The sequence below is a fragment of the Podarcis filfolensis genome (genome assembly GCF_964270895.1).
Source record: "Podarcis filfolensis genome assembly, chromosome: 11".
Classification (NCBI taxonomy): domain Eukaryota; kingdom Metazoa; phylum Chordata; class Lepidosauria; order Squamata; family Lacertidae; genus Podarcis; species Podarcis filfolensis.
The window spans coordinates 8,968,719-8,982,159 of NC_139613.1; the positions used below are offsets into that span (position 1 = coordinate 8,968,719).

At 43.9% G+C, this 13,441-nt stretch overlaps 2 protein-coding genes across 19 annotated transcripts in view; one reads left to right on the forward strand and one right to left on the reverse strand.

Annotated features, from left to right (window-relative positions):
- PIAS2 (protein inhibitor of activated STAT 2) overlaps positions 1–9,278 on the reverse strand; it is a 43,996-nt gene extending 34,718 nt beyond the window's left edge. For 3 of the 17 annotated variants that reach the window (XR_014539548.1, XR_014539549.1, XM_083575663.1), the window contains exon 1: positions 3,212–3,464. Coding sequence is in view for 3 of the 17 variants with exons in the window: in XM_083575663.1 (XP_083431789.1) it covers positions 3,212–3,235 (24 nt within the window). In the remaining 14 variants the exon portion in view is untranslated. Of the gene's footprint in view, positions 1–1,319; positions 1,405–2,845; positions 3,041–3,211; positions 3,576–9,152 lie in introns of those variants that run through there. The other 14 variants (XM_083575675.1, XM_083575671.1, XM_083575669.1 and 11 more) reach the window with 13 other exon arrangements.
- A 2,828-nt stretch (positions 9,279–12,106) lies between these two features.
- The window catches only part of KATNAL2 (katanin catalytic subunit A1 like 2), a 39,145-nt gene continuing 37,810 nt past the window's right edge, over positions 12,107–13,441 (forward strand). Inside the window, exon 1 of one of the 2 annotated variants that reach the window (XM_083575717.1) lies at positions 12,107–12,304. In XM_083575717.1, coding sequence (XP_083431843.1) covers positions 12,254–12,304 — 51 coding nt within the window. In that variant the 5' untranslated portion in view covers positions 12,107–12,253. The remainder of the gene's footprint in view (positions 12,305–13,441) is intronic. The other variant, XM_083575718.1, reaches the window with a different exon arrangement.

Here is a 13,441-nt window from a genome sequence, read left to right on the forward strand (position 1 = left end):
GGCGGCAAGGTATTTCCCCAAATGTAAGGAATTGTTGTTGTTAGTATATCCCACCTTCATCCCTGATAGGAACTCAAAGCGGCTTACAGCTAAAATAGAAACAAGCTAAACACAAAAAATGAATAATTTATAACAATTAAACATGTTTTATATAATATATATATTAAAATATACAGAATATCACAGGAAGGATGGTACCTCAACAAAATACTATGAAGTGGAGTGCTAATGAACTATGAAGAGGCAAACACAAGCAATGAAGTGCAGAATATATCACCTCCTTCCATGCTTCCAAGAACTTCTGCTGTTAAAATAAACTGGTGCTGACATAGTTGACACAATCAACAGAATAAATCTGAATCAATGAAATGTTTTAAATATTTAAAGCTCTGTGGGATACATATTTCAGAAGGGGAAGAAATCACTTGATAGAATTTTCAGACAACAAATAAAACCAATGGCACATATAGGCAGAATTGTATTGTATCTATAGCCTTTACATTCTTTCTGAAGTTTCTTAGGTCAGCCTAATCTTAAACTTTCCAAAAACTATACCTCAAATCATCAGGTATATCTTAGCAAACTTTAAAGACAGACGAAATTATCAAGGGCAGGGAAACTATCTGATGCAAGAAAACAAGTCTTTCAAATCATCTTTATGCTTCTTTCTCCCCCCCCATGCCCCACTTATATATATACAAATTTAGTGCAAACTATTTTTTATTCAACACTAAAAAAAAAGTATGCCAAAATAAGTATTTATAATAACAGTTTCTCCAATTCAGTCTACTCCAGCTCAAGAAACTAATTCCGATAAAATTTATTCAGTCATATGTGGTATAAGATCCAAAATACATTTTAATGAGGTTTAACTTAGGATCTTGCCACAATCCATGTGTGTTATTTTGTCCCTCAAACTCCTAAATTATAGGTAACCAATTGCCTGTTTTGGATGACGTCATAATACTTCTCAAGGAGCCGGGTCAAAGTCTGGAGGGTACTCCTGGATCCATCTCTTGTCACTAGCAGACCAGGTAGCCTGAGTTGCTAGAACTACCTTCTACCAGCTTCAGGTGACGAAGACAGCTATGGTTGCTTCTGGACCAGGACAGCCTGATTGTTGCCATCCATGTGCTGGTAAGCTCGAGACTGGACTGCTGCAGTGTACCTATGTGGACTGGCTCCAAGGTTGCTCAACTGCTCCCTGGAGCAGAATATTACCATCATTTTATGTCATTGCTGAAAGCACTGACTGACAGTTAGCTACCAGGCTAAGTCCTATATAGTTTGTGATCAACATACTTAAAAGATCACCTCACCTCTTATATACCCAACCAGTAATTTGCTCTGTAGGAGAGGGACTCTTCAAGATACCATCCCATCAGGAGGCCCATTCTGTACAGTGTCAGAATAGAACATTCAGTGTGGTGGCACATACCATTTAGAACTCCCTCCCATTATCTACCTTCTTTGCTGTCTTTTCATTGCCTATTGAGTAATTTACACTTCCAATAAATCTCTTGAATGAAGATTTCCCCCCCTCCCAGTTGTATCTGTATTGGATTGAATATATATGTATATTTTAATTGTTAAATTGCTTCTGGATGTTTTATGGGAACCTATTCATATTTTTTTAATAAAATAAATGAATAATATAAATAACAGCAAATTACTGAAGGCTTTCTTACTGGTTAAGAAAAATATATTGTGGTCACGGGTCCCCAAAATATAAACAAACACAACAGCCCAGTGCTATATATTTTTACCTAGATGTAAGTCCTTATGAAATAATGATGCTTTTATACTAATAAATATAATAGCTTAGTAGCTGAAGACCTACATGGGATCTGGTGTTGTATGCAGAGCCAATTTTGCTATGGAAAACAAAAGCAGGCAAGAAAGATTTGGGAAGGGTGGGAAATGGATGAATGGGAGGATGGCACAGAAAAAGAAAAAGCAGAAAGTGCAGTGGTTTAGAGTGCTTGCAACAGATCTTGAGCTTGGCTCAAGTGGTTGCCAAACCTAGAAGGAATTGAAAGGGCGAATGGACATTTAAGAAAAAAAAAAAAGCAATACAGTAGAGAATTAAAGAGGGATGTTCATGTCTGACCCTGAAATGTGGGATTAAAAAAAGATCTACTGTACCTACATGAAATGTCAAGGTGAGGAAGAAAAACAGTATTCACAGGAGAAGAGGAACAGCTTTGCAAGGACAAAATTCAAGGATAGGAACAAGCAGATCTGAGAGGGTGCAGAAAGAGGCACTGCAAACCCTGTCACATGAAGAAAAAATAAATAAATGCAGCGGGAGAAGAGCTACATTCAAAGGAGCTGGGGAGGAGGAGAGATGCAAAGATGGAAGCGGGCCGTGATTTCGGCGATCGGGCGCCAACCAAACCTTGGAAAGTGTCAAAGAGACAGAAAGAGACGCCGAAGGGAAGGGTGGAAGAGATAAACATGAAACCACATGAGCGATCAGGGGGAAACCACGAGTGGCTTCGAGACCCAAAGGCGCGCTTTGTTGTGCCCAGAGATGGGGGTTGTCTGCGAGCGAAGCATGCGAATCCGCTCCTCGCAGGATGCTCTCTTGAGTCGGGGTCCTTCGCAGAGGAGACAAAGAGGCTTAAGCAGGAGAGGGAGGATTAGAGAGGGGGGTGCGCTTTGAAAGAAAACGGGGGAAACAAAAACCGAGGCAGATCGTAAAAAAAAAATGACTTATTTTAGGGGGAGGGAAAGCTACGTAGGCTACAAAAACGGGGGCGGGGGAGGGAGGGGAAGAAACGGGAGTGAAACCGGATTCCAAGGAAGGAAAAGGCGCCAGCCTCCCGCAAGCCCCTTCACTCACGCTTTCCTCAGCCCGGCGGGACCCCGCTCTCCTGGCCGACGGCAGCTGCCCTTTCACGCCGCGACTTGCGAGCCGTTAACTGTCCGCTGAGGCGACGGGAGGCGCCTCCTCACGGGCCGGTTAACGGGGACGCTGCTATCGCGGCGGCGTGGAAATGACCCGAGGAAAGGGAGGCCGGCGGGGACCAAGGGCCTCCTCCCGCGTGGGGAAGGGGAGGGAGGGAGGCGGTCCCGGGGGACGGAGGGAGGATGCTTGCCGGCCGGGAGGGCGGCCTAAGCCCTTCAAGCACCGGGAAGGGTCGGCCTTGAGAGAAAGGCCGCGGGGAGCGCGCCGTCAACCTCGCCGCCGCCATCGGCTTCTCCTCACCCTCAGCTCCTCGAAATCCGCCATTTTCTACCCGCCGCCTGGCTCAGCCTCGGCCGCCGCCGCCGCCACCATCCTGCACGCTCCGAGCGGCCCCCACTCCTCCTCTGGCGGCACGACGGCCGGCGCGTGACGTGGGAGGCGGGGTCCGGCGGGGCCACGCCCCTCCTGCTGTGATGGTTGGGGAGGGGGCGAGGTTCTGAGGGGGAATCGCGGTGCGTTATTATTACACAAGCCGACGCTGATTTCCCGCCCGTTTCGCCTAGTCCACTTCTCTGCGTGGGGAGGGGGCGCGCGCAAGGCCCGTCCTTCAACCCCTCTGGTGCTAGTTGGGAGAACCCGCCGAGTAAAAGCCCCGTTCGAAGCACGTCCTCGCAAAGGGTTCTGGGCGCTGTAGTTCACCCCCTCACGGAGGGGCTTCCCTCACAGCAGCAAAACTCTTACAGTGGTCCCTTGGTTCTCAAACTTGATCCGTTCCGGAAATCCTTTCCAAAACCAAGGCTTGCTTTCCCATAGAAAGTAATGCAAAATGGAGTAATCCGCTCCAGACTTTTAAAAACAACCCCTAAAACAGCAATTTAACATGAATTTTGCTATCTAATGAGACCATCGATCTATAAAATGAAAGCAATAATCAATGTACTGTACTATAAAATAAATAAGACAGTATTGTATATGATAAAAATTAAAAATAATAATAATTCTTATCTGCACTGGTGATAGTCATTGCTTGGATGGGGGGCTTTAATTCATTTCCGCAGTCGCACAATGAATCAGTAGCTGAACTGGGTCCCACACAGTCACAAAAACAAATTAATTGAAAAAGCCTCAAAAACAAAAACGCAAAATAAATAGCAAAAACAAAAGCCCCCAAAGCACCAAACTTAATCCTTTTGACTTCCAAAATTTTCAAAAACCAAGGCACAGCTTATGATTGGTGCAGGTGCCCTGGAAACAATAGCTGACAGCCGCATCAGGTATTCAGCTTCCGAAAAATGTTCAAAAACCAGAACACTTCTGAGTTTTCGGAGTTTGAGAACCAAGGCATTTGAGAACCAAGGTACCACTATACAGTGCCCAGAATTATTAACAGTGTTGTTGTTATCGGGTGTGAACCATAGCTGTCAACTTTCAGATTTGAAAATAAGGGATCAGTAGCCTCACCTGTCCTGGGGACAGTCTACGGGATAGCTAACAATCCGGGATAGCAGCGGGAAACGGCACTGGAATAAGGGAATTTCCCGCAAAAAAAGGGAAGGTTGACAGCTATGGTGTGAACCCAAATAAAATGGGGGGGGGCAGATAAGCCACTCCCCGCATAATCAATCACATGATGTGGCACACGCACATCAGTTGGTGGTCGTTGCATAGTATATTTATTTATACCCCGCCTTTTCCCCTGCTAGGGACTCAAGGCGGTTTACAGACAAAAAATATAGGAACCGCCAGAAACAGAACTCTCGATTAAATATAGAATCAAAACTACCGGTAGATAGATTTACACATTATACAAATTGTTACAGTAATCCTATTCAAAGCACATTCTTCCAAAATTGGGCACTGCAGTTCACCCCCTCACAGGGTTACTTTCCCAGCAACCACAGTGTCCAGAATATTAATGTTAGCAATAATTTATTTATACCCATCATTTCTCCCCTAACAGATACTCAAGGTGACTTAAAGACAAAATATGAACAGCTGAAAACATTTGGGGGGACCCCAGTCATTAAAAAAACATTAACAGACTTTTAAGCTATATGTTATTATTATATCATCATCATTGGAGGGAGGGTCATGTGCTTTGACTGTGTTTTAAAGGTATAAGTCTGCCTTTGAGATGCCACAAGATTACTTTATTCTCAACAACAGAGTTATGGTCAAAATAGCGGGATACACAAATCTGTGTTTTGTCTCACATTCTTCCCCCTTGCAGCCGATTTGCTTTTTGCTAACCATCACAGCCCCCAATTCTTCTGGGTTGATTTGGTAAACTCTTTCTTCCTTGCTCCTTCCCTCCCCAAAATATGGGAACTCTTAAATATGTGCAATTCCTACATTGCAAGCGATTGGACTAGATGACCCCTGGGGTCCCTTCCAACTCTTATGATTCTATAAAAAAAGGAAGTTGAAATGCTGCTTTGCTGTGTTTCTAGCCACTAATGTGTACATAAAGGTAAAGGTAAAGGGACCCCTAACCATTAGGGAAATCTCTATGTGGGAAATCTCTGTGTGGGAAATCCCTGAGAAATCTCTATGTGGGACAAGAAGCTACAGTTAGAACTGGATATGGAACAACTGATTGGTTCAAAATTGGGAAAGGAGTACGACAAGGCTGTATATTGTCTCCCTGGTTATTTAACTTATATGCAGAATTCATCATGCGAAAGGCTGGGCTGGATGAATCCCTAGCCGGAATTAAGATTGCTGGAAGAAATATCAACAACCTCAGATATGCAGATGACACAACCTTGATGGCAGAAAGTAAGGAGGAATTAAAGAACCTTTTATTGAGGGTGAAAGAGGAGAGCGCAAAATATGGTCTGAAGCTCAACATCAAAAAAACGAAGATCATGGCCACTGGTCCCATCACCTCCTGGCAAATAGAAGGGGAAGAAATGGAGGCAGTGAGAGATTTTACTTTCTTGGGCTCCATGATCACTGCAGATGGTGACAGCAGCCACGAAATTAAGAGACGCCTGCTTCTTGGGAGGAAAGCAATGACCAACCTAGACAGCATCTTAAAAAGTAGAGACATCACCTTGCCAACAAAGGTCCGTATAGTTAAAGCTATGGTTTTCCCAGTAGTGATTTATGGAAGTGAGAGCTGGACCATAAAGAAGGCTGATCGCCGAAGAATTGATGCTTTTGAATTATGGTGCTGGAGGAGACTCTTGAGAGTCCCATGGACTGCAAGAAGATCAAACCTCTCCATTCTGAAGGAAATCAGCCCTGAGTGCTCACTGGAAGGACAGATCGTGAAGCTGAGGCTCCAATACTTTGGCCACCTCATGAGAAGAGAAGACTCCCTGGAAAAGACCCTGATGTTGGGAAAGATGGAGGGCACAAGGAGAAGGGGACGACAGAGGACGAGATGGTTGGATAGTGTCTTCGAAGCTACAAACATGAGTCTGAACAAACTGCGGGAGGCAGTGGAAGACAGAAGTGCCTGGCGTGCTCTGGTCCATGGGGTCACGAAGAGTCGGACACGACTAAACGACTAAACAACAACAACAACCATTAGGTCCAGTCGTGGCCGACTCTGGGGTTGCGGCACTCATCTCGCTTTATTGGACGAGGGAACCGGCGTACAGCTTCTGGGTCATGTGGCCAGCATGACTAAGCCGCTTCTGGCGAACCAGAGCAGTGCACGGAAATGCCATTTACCTTCCCGCCAGAGCGGTACCTATTCATCTACTTGCACTTTGATGTGCTTTTGAACTGCTAGGTTGGCAGGAGCAGGGACTGAGCAATGGGAGCTCACCCCGTTGCGGGGATTCGAACCGCCGACCTTCTGATCTGCAAGTCCTAGGCTCTGTAGTTTAATGCACAGCGCCACCCGCGTCCCTCTAATGTGTACACAGCCATATGTAATATGCATGCCTGGGGCTCTGTTCAGTGGCAAGAACACTAACTGCTATTCCCACATGAGTTTGGGAAGACATAGCACTCATGTCCTTGGACCCAGCTGGAGAGAGCTTTTGTTCTTGCAGCTGTGTAGAGCCACAACGATGTCACTGTGTTTTGGGATTCTGCGTACGCTGAAAATCAAAATTATTTGAAGTGGCCCTCAATCTGATTCTGGGGATTTTAAAGGCAATGATTTCCTGTCCCTCAAATATTGTTGAAACATATGGGTGTTTTCAGAAACTGGGATTCTAATGAATAAGGAAACAGTGGAGCATGGTAGTAATTATTATTACTATGAAGAATAAACACATATACCAAATACGTAACATAGGCACTTTTCAGCTTAAATGAGACAAAGAATAAAAACACATTTTATTCCTCATGGCAATGAATGCAGAATTACTGCCAGGTCACATTTTGAAGCTCTTATCTTTTTAATTACTGTACAAGGTCTTTCTTTTTTAAGTGGAAACAGATTTTCAGTTTTACATATTAAGACTAGAATACTGCAGTCCTATGCACACTTCCTTAGAAGCAAGTCTACAACAGTCATAGGAAAAATATAGTCATGGAAACAGGAGCCACATGATAATTATTCATTCCAAATCATCATTAAGATGCAAAGAAGCACCCCCCCTTTAAAACCCCACTTTTCCAGTAAACAAGTCTGGATGTCTCCCACACCCAGCCAACAATCCCATGATGCCCAGAGATGATGCCCAGAGATATTACTGAGAGTGGCTAAAGGTCACCTTGTGATCTTTCCTGAACAGGAATTATGGACCAGATTTGACAATATCTAGTACAGTGGTACCTTGGTTCTCAAATGCCTTGGTACTCAAACAACTTGGAACCCAAACACTGCAAATCTGGAAATAAGTGTTCCAGTTTGCAATTTTTCCCGGAAGCCGAACATGCTCACTTTTGAGTGTTACACTTCCAATTTGAGTGCCATGCTGAGGTCTGACTGTTTTTGCTATTTATTTTGCGTTTTTGTTTTTGCGGCTCTTTTTGTTTTGTTTTTGTGACTATGTGGAACCCAGTTCAGCTACTGATTGATTGTGTGACTGCAGTATATTGTTTATTGCTTTCATTTTATGGATCAATCATCTCAGATAGTAAAATTCATGTTAAATTGCTGTTTTAGGGGTTGTTTTTAAAAGTCTGGAGTGGATTAATCAATTTTGCATTACTTTCTATGGGAAAGTGCACCTTGGTTTTGGAATGCTTTGGTTTTGGAATGGACTTTTGGAACGGATTAAGTTTGAGAACCAAGGTACCACTGTATACCATACCGGTTCTTCAGGCAAGGCTCTATATATACCAGTTAAACAATGCATAAAAAGCAGTATGAAAATCGCACACAGTCACATAAATATTCCTGATCTATACTATTTATTTATTCTTCCACAGTTCAGGTTTTCCAAGAACCTGGACTTATTATGACAGTGTAATTTTCTCAATCTGGACACATAATTGATTCATAATGACATCATCATACAATGACTTAGTTAACAATACATTTTCCTTTTTCTTGTATTGGAACAGAGTAGCAAACTGAAATTTTCAGGGCACTTTGACCCCATTAACTCCTTTCCCTGAGTAGCTTCAGAGGGCTGCATTCATTGGTTGTCATACTCAGAGTAGACCCACTGAAAGCGATGGACGTGACTAAAATCCATTCATTTAAATGGGTTTACTCTGAGTAAAACTTTGTCCTGTTCTTCTGCTAAAACACCAAAATGACTTCCAATCTCCCACAAACAAATACTAAAACTCAAGCAATGCAAAACCTTGAAATACCAATAAAGTAAGAATATCTTCATGAACAAAAAATCCCCAGCACCCCTCCTTATCTACTTCTGTGCCAACTTTTCAGCAGAAACCTCTTCCCCTCTTTGGAAATTACTCCAAAATAAATTCCACTGTGGTTGTGCATTGTGCACACATTACCAGCTTAAAGCGCAACTTTATCTCAATATAGATCAAAGCTGATTTTTTTGGTGGTGGGGGGGTAACGCATCAATGCATATTATTTCATAAGAAAGGAAAGCAGAAATAGGGAATTTCGGCTAATATTGTACATACACTGCTTCCCAAATAAGCTGGGACTGTACTGGATGCAGAGCAAACAGGAGTAGGCACAACAGAGTTTACTCACAGGTAAGAGTGCACAGGATTCAACCCCAGTTAGTTTTATAGTACCCCCCCACCCCGCTCAAAGGTTACATGCCACAATTATACCCAAAGCCTTTCGAGTTCTCCATTACTCTTCTTTACATCTGTATAAGACTTTGTAGCTACTGTTTTCGCTCACCTCAAATGTAAGTGGCTTTAGCAGCCTTTTCTTTTCCTACTACCTTTTAATATTCTGAAACACTGTCTTAACCTTCCAGGGATTCCTTCGTTTATCTTTCTTCTTGTCCTTTTTGTTTCAGTAGACCTGGAGTTGGAAGAAAAAGCGTTAAAGAAAAGGCATCACCCCTAACAGCCTTCCTCAACTTTCTCTGGAAAGGAGCCATTAAACAAGTAGCAGAGACTCCCAGGTATGAATTACCATTGGAAAGAGAGAATACAAACCTCGTTTCTCAAAAACCTCTGATCAGATTTTTTGGAAACTGAAGGCAAACCTTCCCAGCCTGTTGACCTCTAAATATGCACTTGCAGGTGTTAACTATTTAAAGAGTTTATTCCTTGAGTTGTTTCAGGTGGCTCTTGATTAAAATTTGGCATGACTTGCCATGAGGCTTAATTAAGTAAAATAATGTATTATGTATATTCGGAGACCCTGTAATTTGTAGGGAACATTAGCTGCCTGCCATATTTTCAATATGATGTCCTATTTGGAATGGAGCAGCAACCTAAATTATAGATATCATATGATTAGCTAAGTAGAAACCTAAGTAACATGTATACTCAGAAATAAGTGCCAATTGAGCCCCGCCCAGTAAACAGGCTTAGGATTACTGCCTAATGTTTGCTTTTGCTTAATAATACAAGTACTGTACAAAGGTGTTATAAGAAAAAAACTGCTCCTTTTCCCCTTATGGGTATCCAAGAGCCCGTATAGAGTCTTTATGTAGGTTCTCTATCGCTAGGAGAAAAATACAGAGGCCAGCCAGAGAATATTGAGAAGCAAAGTGCTAGTAAGCCTGATCTTTATTAAACTGTTGCAACAGGGTCCCCCACTCCCCCCATGCAGGGATGGAGGCAGTGGCGTAGCGTGGGTTGTCAGCACCCGGGGCAAGGCAAGTAATTTGCGCCCCCTAACCCGTGGATTTGCGCCCCCTAACCCGTGGATTTGCCCTAACCCCAGATGTTGCGCCCGGTGCGGCCGGCCCCCCCTGCACCCCCCACGCTACGCCACTGGATGGAGGAGAGGAACCCAGAACATTGGTGCACAAGCTCTTATACAGTGGTACCTCGGGTTAAGTACTTAATTTGTTCCGGAGGTCCGTTCTGAACCTGAAACTGTTCTTAACCTGAAGCACCACTTTAGCTAATGGGGCCTCCTGCTGCTGCCGCAGCCCGATTTCTGTTCTTATCCTGAAGCAAAGTTCTTAACCTGAAGCACTGTTTCTGGCTTAGCGGAGTGTGTAACCTGAAGCGTATGTAACCCAAGGTACCACTGTATAGACTTTTGATATTGCCTACCTTGTAGCTCAAGAACACCCCCCAAAACATCATACATACATCATGGAAAGAGGTGGTTTCCAGCAGAAAGTTGAGTGTGTTGCTCCTCTCCTATCTGCCAGGATACTTGATAATGCCTTATTTGATTGCCTTTTCTGGGTAGCCTGGCCATTCCTTTGAGATGGTAAATACTTAGTTCCTGAATCTCTTACACATATTGATAGTGTGCTCAGGATTTAGAAGACGATTGGGCCAGATCCAGTCCCCCAGGCCTTAGTTTGCCTACCCATGGAGTAGAGCATAGAATCATAGAACTGTAGAGTTGGAAGCTGGCATGCATGTATGATTTCAGCTAGATCATACATGACAGATGGCTTCTGCTTAAAAACCTGCAATGAAGGAGAGTCTATAACCTCCGGAGGAAGTCCATTCCGCTGTTGAACAGCTCTTACTGTCACAAAGTTTTTCCTGATGTTGTGTTAGAATCTCCTTTCTTTAACTTGAAGCCCTCCTACCCCCCAGAGCAGGAGAAAACATGTTTGCTCCCTCTTCCCTGTGACAGGCCTTAAGATATTTGAAGATGGCTATCATATCTCCTCTCAGCCTCCTCTTTTCCAGGCTAAACATACACAGCTCCTTCAACTGTTCCTCATAAGGCTTAGTTTCCAGACCCTTCATTACCTTGTTTGCACTTCTCTGCACATGTTCCAATTTCCAATCCTTCTTAAATTGTGGTGCCCAGCACAGTATCCCAGGTGTTGTCTGACCAAGGCAGAATAGAGCGGGACTATTTAAAAAGCAGAGACATCACCTTGCCGACAAAGGTCCTATAGTTAAAGCGATGGTTTTCCCAGTAGTGATGTATGGAAGTGAGAGCTGCACCATAAAGAAGGCTGATCACCGAAGAATTGATGCTTTTGAATTCTGGTGCTGGAGGAGACTCTTGAGAGTCCCATGGACTGCAAGAAGATCAAACCTATCTATTTTGAAGGAAATCAGCCCTGAGTGCTCACTGGAAGGACAGATCGTGAAGCTGAGGCTCCAATACTTTGGCCACCTCATGAGAAGAGAAGACTCCCTGGAAAAGACCCTGATGTTGGGAAAGATGGAGGGCACAAGGAGAAGGGGACAACAGAGGATGAGATGGTTGGACAGTGTTCTGGAAGCTACCAGCATGAGTTTGACTAAACTGCGGGAGGCAGTGGAAGACAGGAGTGCCTGGCGTGCTCTGGTCCATGGGGTCACGAAGAGTCGGACACGACTAAACAACTAAACAACAACAACATTACTTCCCTTGATCTGGACACTATACTTCTGAAGTATTGAAGTTTTTTTTACTTCTTCTTTTTTACTGCTGCATCACACTGTAGAGTCGTGTTTAAGCTTACATTTAAGGAACATTAAATGTGCATTTAAAAGCACACAACTCCCTCCTCCCAAATAAAGAAAATCCTGGGCTTTTGCTTTGCTCCCTCGCAGAACTACAATTCTCAGCACCCTTAACGAACTACAGTTCCCAGGATTCTTTGCGGGGAAGTCATGCGCTTTAAATGCTCCCTCTCTGCCTTCCAACCTTGCTTAACTCATGATTGGTCAGTTTTTCCATCCCGCCCTCCACATCCCGCCCTCCTGCCTCTTATTGGCTGAGCCGTGGTATGTTCCGAGGTACTGATTGGTTGTACTCTTTACATCTCGGGAACGACGCCGCCAAGGCCGCGGAGCTTCGCGTGTTGCCTCATAAAACCCCGAAGGGAGAATAGGAGGGATTTTTTTCTCGCGTACGAGATGGAGCTAACCTACCAAACGTTGAAATCTACTTATCAGGCCAAAGAGGCGGTGAGTGGAAGAGCAGCCGTCGTTGTGTTTAGCTTCCCCCCGTTACTATGGTAACCCCCCGCGCTTTGTCTTTGCGCATGCGTCAGGTGAACTGGAACGCGCACGCGCAGTGACGCTGCCCCAGGATGGATGGTTTCTTGAGTCTCAAGAAGGGAGCAAAAGTTTTTGGGTGTTGGCAATATTGACGTTTAAGCAGCCTGAATAATACAAACACACACACACAAACAAACTTAGAATTATTCAAGCTGTTTAAATGTATATATAAATGTATAAAATCTTTAAACCATCCTGGGATCTTCAGATGAAAGGTTATTATTAATTTATATTATTATTAATAATAATAATATAATCAACGTTAATGGGAGGAGAAAAAGTGATGATGAAACAGGAGTGGTTTTAATAAATGGTATTCTGCTTTTCCAATGGCAAATGCCGAGCTCAAAGCAGCTCTCAAGAATTGAAACAGCATCATTTCTGCATTCTTGCAAGGGGGAGAGGGGAGGCCAAGCCAGGAGGGTCTTTCCAAGGAGACGTTGCTGTAAGAACATAAGAAAATAAGAAGAGCCCAGCTGGATCAGGCTAGGCGCCCAACTTAGTCTAAGATCTTGTTCTTGTAGCGGCCGACTGGATGCCTTTGGGAAACCAGCAAGAACCAGTTGCACATGAGCAACTCGCCCAGAGTGTAGTCATTGTGGCTTGTAGCTATCAATAGCCCTCTCTTCCATGGATTTGTCTCGTCTTCTTAAAGCCATCCAAGTTGGTGGCTGTCGCTGCCTCTGTAGGAGTGAGTTCCATAGTTTAATGCACTGTCTGAAAAAGCTATTTCATTAATCTTTCTTTAATCTTCCAACATTCAGGTTAATCGTCTGTCTGTGGCAGAATGCATGCTTCATTAAATCTTTCGCTTTACTGATTCACACTCCTGCCTTTCAGGGTAAAATCTATAGGAAAATAAGAAGCTGCCTTACACTGAGTGAGACCATTGACGCACCTGTGGCTCACCAAGATTTCAGACAGGGTCATAGCTGTCAGCTTTTCCCTTTTCTTGCGAGAAATCCTATTCGGAATAAGGGAATTTCCCTTAAAAAAGGTGAACGTTTACAGCTATGGACAGGGTTCCCTCCCAGTCCTACCCGG